The sequence below is a fragment of the Gossypium arboreum genome, chromosome 12 (genome assembly GCF_025698485.1).
Source record: "Gossypium arboreum isolate Shixiya-1 chromosome 12, ASM2569848v2, whole genome shotgun sequence".
NCBI classification, from domain to species: Eukaryota; Viridiplantae; Streptophyta; class Magnoliopsida; order Malvales; family Malvaceae; genus Gossypium; species Gossypium arboreum.
The window spans coordinates 12,243,013-12,254,295 of NC_069081.1; the positions used below are offsets into that span (position 1 = coordinate 12,243,013).

General features: G+C 33.3%; 1 protein-coding gene and 1 long non-coding RNA gene across 2 annotated transcripts; one reads left to right on the forward strand and one right to left on the reverse strand.

The window, feature by feature from the left end:
- Nucleotides 1–217: 217 nt before the first annotated feature.
- On the reverse strand, nt 218–2,596 carry LOC128285110 (uncharacterized). The gene is made up of 2 exons (XR_008275522.1): nt 2,396–2,596; nt 218–417 (listed from the first exon to the last, which is right to left on the reverse strand). It is a non-coding gene; the product is annotated as an uncharacterized LOC128285110 (long non-coding RNA).
- Nucleotides 2,597–7,403: 4,807 nt separating this feature from the next.
- On the forward strand, nt 7,404–9,582 carry LOC108466966 (putative glutamine amidotransferase GAT1_2.1). Its single transcript, XM_017767373.2, has 4 exons — nt 7,404–7,732; nt 7,822–8,552; nt 8,641–8,847; nt 8,932–9,582. Exons 1-4 carry the CDS (start codon nt 7,639–7,641, stop codon nt 9,181–9,183), a joined length of 1,284 nt encoding a protein of 427 aa, XP_017622862.1. The 5' UTR covers nt 7,404–7,638; the 3' UTR covers nt 9,184–9,582.
- The last annotated feature ends 1,701 nt before the right edge of the window (nt 9,583–11,283 follow it).

Consider the following 11,283-nt stretch of genomic DNA (forward strand, 5'->3'; position numbering starts at 1 on the left):
ACCAAGCTCCTTCGGATCCAATCCTAGACATGCATACCGCCATTGCCACACCTTAACGTCATGGATATTTCTAGGAAACCGATTCGATTAAGTCATTTTAGGAAAAGTGATTAATTTTGGAAAATACTTTCATTGCGGAAGCTTTGCTTGTTGTCGTGTTATTTTGAAATCAACTGTTGTTTTTGAAAACGCGCCTAAAGCTATCCAATTTCAACAGTTAAAATAAGTATTACCTATCTTAGTAATACATATTAAAAACCATCAAAAATAAATAAGCGGCCTTATTACATTTAAAAGCCTAAAACCTCAAACGTAATTAAAAGGATATCCAGTTCACCAGAAGAAAATCAAACTTTCAGAATGGGTGGCCACTCCGAATTCCCTCACAGCTCCAAGCCCACTATGGTTGGGGATTTCCTGCGTGGATGAAAATAAAAGGGGTGAGTTTGGGGAAACTCAGTGTGTAAGGAAAACCCATTCAAAGCCCAAGTCAGCTCAAGCCTATTGGGCCTAAGCCCATTCAGTAATGATGGTACTGGGCCAGAGCCCTTTTCAGATTACAATAAACTGGGCCTTAGCCCCTTATTCAGATAATAGTATGGCCCATAGGCCCATTTCAAAATACATGCAACATCAATAACATATGCAAGCCCATTTGGGTAACAGTGGTACTGGGCCAGAGCCCTTTTCAAATTACAATAAACTGGGCCTTAGCCCCTTATTCAGATAATGTGATGGCCCATAGGCCCATTTCAAAATACATACAACATCAAGAAACATATGCAAGCCCATTTGGGAGACTACTCAACCCACCAACCACTACACTCCACCTGCACCAGCCATACACTCCATGTGGGGAATAGCTCAACCCACCCAAATTTAACACTCCACATTTCGTACCTTTGTCGCTCGCTTATCGATAAATTGAGGCAAAGCCTCCAAGATGTGGACAAGCCACTTTCAGACTTCCTCCGTCAATATCCCATTCCATGCATCGAGATAATAACAACATGGCATGCAAGAAATAACAACAATCAAACATGCATTTAGGTCAATTTAACCCTAGGGTATTTCGTAATTTATCTACTAGGGTAAAACGTAAATTTTCCATTTTAAAGGTATTTCAGTAATTTATCTATTTTAGGGTTTTTCATGCATATTCCTACCTTTCACGTACTAACGGAATCACGTACCGAGGGTTCTTACCGAATTGGGCCTGTTGGCCCATCATTCCAATTTTGGCCTATTAAGCCCAAAAATATCGAGGGCACAAAAATCATGCACTTTGCAGTCCAAACATTGCAGCTTACTAAAAACATTAATCGATTTACCTCACGAGCATTCGCACACTCGCAAATCTACAAAATACTGATTTTTGGCATTTCGCTTTTCGCTTTTACCGATCTAGACTAAGAAAGAGGGTGTTAGTTACACACATTTGCGACGATATATATGTCGACGAGATCCACACACGAACCGCCTACAATTGGATTACTAACACGTTAATCTAACTATTCAAATACAAACTACGTATTAACCCCTTACAATATTCAGTCAACCACACCTACAGATCATAGTAAGCTTATAAGAAATCAATAAGCAACTCATTAACAAATTTTTGTCAATGTTTACCACATAATCATAATTTCACTGCAAGCTGTCTTTCTGAGCAACAGTCACTAAATCATTTATAACTGGAGCTACGAAACTCCAAATCAAGTGCCGTTAATTTTCCCTGAAAATAGACTCATATATCTTTTATCCATAAAATTTTCAGAATTTTTGGTATGGCCAATCAATACCAGATTTTTCTTAAAATTTCCCATGTTTCACTGTTTGACTAATCTGACCACTCTTCATTACGAATCAAATTTCTCATTGTACAGAATTTAAAATATGTTCTCGTTTATTCCATTTGAAACTAGACTCATTAAGCTTTAATTACATAATTTATTCAGCTTCTAATTCATCTCCCACAATTTATGGTGATTTTCCAAACTCACGTTACTGCTGCTGTCCCAAGCAGATTTATTACCAAATCACTCTTTCACACCTAACTTGCATGCTTGTTATTTAAACATGTATATCACCAATCAATCATCACATATCTATGATTTTACTTAAGTATAATCTCCATTTCATCATTTTAAAGCACAACATGTTAGCTGATTTTTCCTTTAACATCTAAGGCACATGCATGCTCATTTGTTTGGCTCAACTTCACATATCTTCCATTTTTCATCAAAAGAACATGAAACAACAACCATTTCCTTCATTTTAATTCATGACCAAATGCTCACAACACAACTAAAAATCAAAATATACTTCAAGAGTTAAGGTAGAATCAAGAAGAACTCATGAACCTCAAAATAGAAGCAAGGTACCAAGAACTTACCTTCAATTTTCCTCCTCCTAATGACCAAATACTCAAGAGCTTTCTCCTCTCCTTTCTCTTCTCTAACTTTCAGCTATGATGAACAAAGATGGACAAAACTTTGTTCTTTTCACCCCTTTTTCTTTTAATAAAACTTCATATTTCATCCATTTAATTCTTTAATACAAAAGACATGAAATTCTTATCATGAAACATTTACCTAACCCATTATCATGAAACATTTACCTAACCCATTATCATGGAACATTTACCTAACCTATTATCATGAAACATTTACCTAACCCATTATCATGGAACATTTACCTAACCTATTATCAATTTGTATCAATTTGTACCATAAATTATGGATATCAAGTGTACATTTTGTCTACAACAACATGATGGCTGGCCACTTCAAGTAAAATGGGAGGTTTGTCATGCAAATCCTCCTATTTTGCACTCCTATTTATTTGGCCACTTCAATTTAGCCTATAGCATTTTCAAACATTTTCACATAGGTCCTATTTTATAATTTCACCCCCTTTTTTTTATGGAACAAAAATTAACTAAAATTGTCAGGTTCTATCTTAAGTTTGGGCTTTCTAGAGGCCCACTAACATAATTAAACCTATGCCAACATTCACAGACTTCCCGAAAATTGGGGCGTTACACCGGCGATGAATGGGGCCTAGACAAGGAGGAGCCAGTTGTAATCGAGAGTCTTAGAGTGGTCGTGGTAGAAGTGAAGAAGCCTGACGATGCGGGGGAAATAGAAAGCTTGAAGAAAGCTTTGGTGGATTTGTTTTATGGGATGGATCGTGGCTTGAAAGCTAGTAGTGAAAGGATTTTGATTTTGATTATGAGATTTCAATTAAAAAACACAAAAAAATTATTGGCAAATGAGATTTCAACAATGATTCAAATGGAAAACAAAATTTCTTCCAACATTCGGGACGATCAAGAAAGGTTTCTTTTGGTGATTTTTTGTTTTTTCTCTTCTATGATGATTAAGTTTTCTTTTTTTTTCAACTCATTATAGAAATTGTAAATAAAATTAATTAAATTAATTTAGTTATAATAATAAATAAAAAAGTCACATCAAGAAATGTAGCATCCAAGGTGGTGTCTTAGTTGGCAAAAATGAAAAAAAAAAGTCAAACTTAACAGCCACATACTCTTGGCCGTTAAAAATTAACGGTCAACATCGGTAAATGGGCCAATTTATTAAGTTTTGATGGTTCAAGTACCCACTTGAATGCAAAAAAAATATAGGGACTTAATTATTTTTTTTAAAGAAGTTTGAGGACTTTTTTCATCATTAAACCAAAAATTATTGCAACAATAAAAAAGTGTAAGTTAGGAGTGCAATTTAAAAATGGTAAGGGTTATGAATCAATTAAAAAGAAATCTCCTTACCGAGTAAAAAAAGGAAACAGTCACGGAATGCTAAGTGTGAAGAAAAAGAAAAGATGTTGGTAATTGTGGAAGTTATGAAGAGTGAGTAAATATTTACTGAATTTAATGTTTGGATATGAAATTCGGTGTTTAGCTATAAAAAAAGAATATTTGAATAAATTAATTATATCTGAAGTGAGGGAGTGTATAACCGGGGGTGCTTTATTTGGGAGTTTAGAGTTATAATATTGGAGGTGTATATAAGGGTGTCATTATCTGGGTAGCCTCCTTTCTGCTTTTATATGAAATAAAGTAATCTTTATTCATTAAGCAATAATCCTTATCCTTTAATAAACTAAATGTCCTTCCCAACCATTTGATGGCGTGCTACTCTAATTTAATATTCATATATATTTTACAAGGCTCCTAAAGTTGGTTGTCTGCTATAACTATATCCTAATAATATATTTTCCTTTTGGGTTAAATAGTGATTTGGTCCTCAACTATACCTCATCTAACAATCTGATATCTAAACAATTTTCTTCTTAATTTAGTACTCTACTTTTTTGGCGTCAAACAACTCACCCCTTGCCGAAATGTGTTACTCTTTCATTGGTTATCAGTGCCTGTAACCGCATGGGTGGCAATATAGAGAAGAAAAATTCTTTAAGTACCACAATGTTTGGGTGAGAAATAGTTAAGGGGCCAAATTGATATTTAATCTTTTCTTTATTGCGTGAAATAATAATAGTTAGGGTTCTTGAGCTTCCTAGAAAATAGGATAAGTGCAGTCAGCAACCAGATTAGCCGCACCTTTCTCCACATCATATGCTAATCCTAATCCAATCCACTATTCTTTGACACAACCCACTATTTATTATACTAGGATGACAAAGAAAAAGAAATTTGAATTTTACAAATTCGAATTTTTTTAAAACAAATTTATTTGATTTTTTTATGAAGGTATATATTGTCAATTTTATTATAATATAAATTTATGTATTTACCTTAATTTTATATCATATCATTGTTGTTTATTATTATTATTATCAAATTTGTGTTGCGCTAAGTCATCTTGAATCATGAACCTCAGCCGCATATCAACTCTCGACTTCTCACTTAATGAAATCCAAGAATCACGTTTTCAATTAATTTTAAATTTTATACATTTTCTTTTTTCTAATTAAAAAACAAAGCACGTGTTTCCAATTTGTTTAGTCAATTAAGGACTACCAAATGACAACAAATTTCTTTCCAAACATGGACATTCGTTATTCACACAAGTCATAACGCTAAATTTAAACATATTTATCCTATAAATTATAAATCTGTTTTGATTTTTTTTTTTTTGCATATTATATATATAATGTAAGTTTACGCATACTTTACACCTGTTTATGCTACAGGCTTGAAATAAATTTTAATGGTTCAGTTTCGATCTAATATAGGTTATTATTATTATTTAAATTATAAAGAAAATTTACATATAAAATAAATATTTTAATTTTTTAAAAAAAGCGTTTTATAAAGAAATATAATTAAGAAATTAAAACAAAATAATACAATTATCTAACGCACCGGTCTTAATTTTGTTGTTCTTAAGGTAAAAAGAATAATTGCAATTTCATTTTTACAGTATGTAATAATTATATTTTTATTAAATTATTCTGTATCTCCAAACATATCTAATCATGTTTCAAAGATTAGGTAAAAGGAAAAAGAATATGCATATTTAATTTAACCTAAAATTGGTATCAAACCTTTGTTTTTCATTCCTTTTCTATTGGTATGCCATTTATATATATAAACTGGACATTAATTTAATGAAAATTGATTAAAAAATAATTTCTTTACACTATTATAAATGTGTTTTAATTTTTTATATCTTTAAAAATAATTTAAGCTCAAAATACATTAATAATAATAATGATGAGATTCAAATCTAAAACATTAACATTCTAACTTTATTTTAGTTAAAAGATGAAATATAATATAAATACTTTGGGGAGGAATTCACTTACACTAGTGTAAAACTAACATGGTTTTACACCTTTCATAAAATTTCCTACTATTGATATTTTAAAGTTGTTGATTTATCAATATAATTGTACTTGTTATGCATCTAAAATTTTGAATCAATCTAATATTCCTACCATATTAATCTAAAATATTATCTATATTAATATATATTTAATGATTTAAAGCTCTTTTTCACATTAAAATAGTTTAAATTTTTTTACTCCAAACATGATATGCATGATGTATATGAATGAAACATTGTGTTTAAATTGTTAAAATATCAATAAAAAAGATATAAAAAATGTAATACCATATTAATTTTATACCTATATCTCTCTTCAAATACTTTTAAATATTTTTTCAGAAAATGCTTTGAATCTCTCTTGGAGTAGCTAAAATAGGTATATATATATATATTTTTTTTGAATTTTCTTTAAAAATAAAATAAAAGAGGCAAAACACAATTTGAGTATGCTTTTAATTGACGACTTCCAAATTTGTTTTCCCAAACGATAAGATTTCATACTAAACTTAGAAAATCCAGAAGTGCCTTCGTCATTTCCTTATATTAGGAATAGATAAATGAAAACAAATTATTGTATTAGGAGCTGTGAATTATTAAAGTAAACGTGGGTTCATACTAACTTTTTATAGTTAGTGACAATATTTTTTCTGAGGGATAAGATAGAAATATTAAAAATTAGACTTAAAATTAATATTAATTGAATCTTCTTATCGTATGTGTACAACTACTACACTTTTAATAAATAAAATCTATCATTATATTTTACATTCAAAGAAAAATATAATGGGGATTAACTCTTAAATCAATTAACATGATTATTATTACAACAATAAATAAATTAAATTAAATTATAAAAATGCTGGTTTTTAAGATATTTATTAGATTAGGTAATTTCTTTTTGAAAAATGATGGGATTGGACTAAAATAATAAAACCCTTCTAATGGAAATAAGATTGGTGTAAATACGATGCTTGTAACTACCGAATTAAATAATTATTAACTTTACATATAAAAAATTAAATAAAGTATAATAAACTTAAAAATTATAATAAAACTCAAAACTCTATAAAACTCTAAACCCTAAAACGCACAAAACTCAAACCCTAACCTTACTTAAAAATACAAAAATCTAACCTTAAAAATGAAACATAAGAAAAATACTTCCAATTGAAAGTATTTTCGTTATTTCGACCTAATCCTGTCATTTTAAAAAAATTAATCAAATAATTTTTAAAAAATAGGTATTTTGAGAAAATTGTAAGAAAAAATTAAAAATCATATAAAAAGAAATGAGTTACGAAAAGGAAACAGTGAGGGAATACTACGAAGTTATGGAATGAGAAAAATAATAAGCGTGAAGCAAAAGAAAAGATGTTGGTAGTTGTGGAAGGTATGAAGAGTGAGTAAACATTTTGCGGGTGACTGATTTTCTTACCGAATTTTATATAGCATAGTTAAATTATTTTGTAGTAAAAATGTATTTATTATCCATTGTTTAAATCTTAATACAAATATAAAGAAAATTTAGAATTAAATTGATAAAATCCTATCCCATGATGCAATTTTAGAATTTCAAAGTAATAAAAGGAGTCGTGTCAAATGAGGCATAAGCATAGGAAAATTGGATAGCACGCGGCGCCAGGACTCTGCTCACCTCTCTTATTTTAATCTCTTCTGGTTTTTTCCATGATAACGCTTACCCACTGTATTTAACCAAATTCGTAATCCATCTTAATTCCTCTCCTATAAATACCCAAACAAGAGCTAACACAATTCAGTCTTCAATCCAATTTACCCAATCCACCCATATATTCACTCTTTATATATGGCTTTCAACAATGATCTCTCCGTTTTCCTCCCTCGTGTTCTTATCGTCTCTAGACGTAGCGTTCGCAAGAATAAGTTTGTAGATTTTGTTGGTAGGTTTCTATACTTTTTTTTTTCTTTGTTCTGGGATCTTGTCTTTTTTTCTTCGAATGGACTTACTTTTGGGTGTTGGAATTTGCAGGTGAATACCATCTTGATCTTATAGTCACCTATGGTGCAGTTCCGGTGATTGTGCCCCGAGTCAATGGGGTTCATATGTTATTGGATAGTTTCGAGCCAATCCACGGTGTTCTTCTTTGCGAAGGCGAAGACATCGATCCATCTTTGTACGAACCCGAAACGTCAGGGCTTTCACCTGAAGAAATTGAAGAAATCAGGAGACTGCATGCAAGTGATACAGCCGTGGATAAAGAGAAAGATTCAATAGAGTTGAGGCTAGCGAAGCTTTGCCTTGAAAGGAACATTCCTTATATGGGGATTTGCAGGGGTTCCCAGGTTCTGAATGTTGCTTGCGGCGGTACCCTTTATCAAGATATTGGCAAAGAATTGACAAGGAAATTGCCAGAAGATCAAAGGGTAGTGCACATGGATTATGATAATTATGATGGGCATAGGCATTTTGTGAAGGTGGTGGAGAACACCCCTTTGCATTGCTGGTTTAAGGATTCGTTGGAAGTAGGGAAGATGGATATTTTGGTCAACAGTTATCATCATCAGGGTGTCAAGAGATTGGCACAACGATTTGTGCCCATGGCTTTCGCACCAGATGGCTTGATTGAAGGGTTCTATGACCCAGATGCCTATAATCCTGAAGAGGGTAAATTCATAATGGGACTTCAATTCCATCCAGAGAGAATGAGGCGGCCTGATTCTGAAGAATTTGATTATCCAGGATGCCCATCTGCTTATCAGGTTTGCCTACAATTCATCCCGAAATTATTTTGATTTTGGAATTTGATGAAAAACAGGGTTTTCTGATTCTGGGTGACGATTTATGCAGGAATTTGTGAAGGCAGTACTTGCTTATCAGAAGAAACTTAATAGCTCAACAGCTTTGCCAAAGCAATTGAAGCTCAACAAAGAAATGGAACACAAAAGGAAAATCATAGTCCGAAGCTTCTCACTCGCAAAGAATCTATACACTGCAGGAATTGAGATGAATCCTACTAAACAATCTGAACTTGAAGCTGGAGCAGAATTTCTGGAGGTATATATACTAATTGGGTGATTTTGAGTATGAAATATGAAATACATTGGTTCATACTCTCACATACTTGGTTGCCTCTTGCAGTCAAACACAGTCCTGAGCGTGCAACAAGAGAACAGGCTGAAGCAGATGGGGGCAACAGTGAGAAACGGGAGCCGTTACATTGAAAAGCTCAAGTTAAACGAAGAAAGGGACAGATTAGCAAGAAATGTAATGGGGAAAATGTCGGTTGAACAATTGTCTGATCTTATGTCATTCTACCATATGATGGGGCAGATCTGCTCTGAAGTTTTGGAAAGAAAACTAAATGGCATCGTAAATGACAATGCTTGCTAATCGCCATGAATCTTCCGGGGTGTGTGTGTGTGGGAAGGGGGGGGGGGGTATCATGTGCTTTTGTTGTCAATAAAAATTGACGTTTTATCAATCCTTGGTAAAAGACTCACAGGAAACCTGGGTCTGTTATGTCCGAGGGGGTCCCTTTGTTTTGTCTTATTCGCTTCATTTCATGTGAATTTGTCCACCGAGTGGACTTTATTTTGTCTACATTAATTTTTGTTTTTCTTTTGTTAGAGAAAAAGGGCTCCAATGCCTAAATTTCTGGCCATTAATGTACTTTAGATACATGTATCCATTTCAGAAACAGCATCTCAGGCGACGTTGCCCGTGAGCAGTTCTAAGCTCTATGTAATTATTTTTAACAAAAAATAAATGATTTATCTAGTATTTTTTTTACTTGTGAGTTCGAATGGCAATTTGTTATCTCCTATCTAGCTGGCCTTCGAGAGAAGCTCATGGATGTTTCTTCCTCTCATAACACTTCGCTATTCCGCACTTGAAGAGGTACTCGGATGGTCCAGCATTTTATAGCACCATTTGGTTGGTCGTTACTAATCACTTGAGCAACCTCAATAGTCAAGTACAACGATCTTGTCACCTGGTCGATTATAAAGTCATCAAATCCCATATTTGTTGATGATGTGATCTAATTGAGCATGAGACCTCTTTTCCTAAAATACCCACCAAGTTAATAAGAAAGAGATCTTTCGAGCCTTTCAGCAACCATAAGCATTCCTTAGCATCCAACCTCCTTTGCTACCTTATCCTCCTTATTTACCTCATTTTGTCGGCTTTCCACTTGTTTAGGTGAATCAACCTATCTTGAACTACCACATTCTCTCTCCTCCCTTGTTGACGTTTGTATCAATAATTGGTGTAGTGAACACGGGCTTTTCATACTAATGCTTCTCTCAACCCAGCAAATCTAGTCACCTTCACCAACCCAATTAGCTCAACAGCTCCACTAGCTCTCATTAACCCCATCACCCCTGAGCTTCCTTCAAGCTAAACCCTCACTACACCATTGGCTTCAACTTAGCCTTTCCTCACTCTCTTCTAGCCCTTAGTATTGTTATTTCGACCTCCTACACCATTTTCCCAGTCTTTCCCTCCTCTCTTCCAATTTGTTGCACTTCATTCTCAGCCTATTCCATCATTTTCCAAGTTGCTTGTATCAGTTCCCCAATTATCACCTATATATGGGTTTAACAATGGCTCCCCTTGAGAGACACGTGGCATAACGAGAAGGCACTTGAGAGATCTATGGGTGGCCCTTGACCAACTTTTCACTTGATTTTACTTGGTCTACTCTTCATCTGGACGTTGCCTAGACGATTCCCCACCTTGTAGCATTTAGCCAATCATTGGATGGCCAGCCATTGGCTTCCTTATCCTCTAGGTCATTGATCTGCCATAATTACATATGTCAAATTAGGCTTTTAAACACTTAAAGAGCTTATAATTGAGTATTTTATAGTCTATTTTCTAATATTTCTGCACTTTATGGATTTGATGTTTAATTTTAGTTTTTATCACATTTTAACACTTTTATTAATAAAAATGTCAAGCATATGTCATGAGGGACTTAATATTTGAGTTGAGCTTGTTTTAGGTATTTGGCTGATGCAAAAATGAAAATAAGAACTTAACTTGGAGTCGAGGTCATGAAATTGAGTCAATGTTGCAACACCAAAGCCTTTGCCATCGACTAGGGAGTTAGACTTCATCAAATGACACAATTGAGTGAACTATTTCCAATGTTGCGACACCAAAGAGTTGATGTCATGACACAAGCAGTCATGGTCGCAACATTGGACTAATGATGTCGCAACACCAACCACAAACTCTAAAGATAAAGAAGTCAAGCTATCTAAGTACCATGTCACAACACCAAGGAACCATGGTTGTAATACTAAAGCCCAAAAACACCCATTGAGTCTATTGTTGAAGGTGTCACGACACCGACCCTTGATGAGGAAAATTGTTAAAAGGTATTTTGCAGTCAAATAAGCCTTAAATTAGATTTTAAGTAAGGACATAGTTAAATTAGAAAAGACTATAATAGGTCTTTTTAATAAATTAAAAATTAGGTTAGAC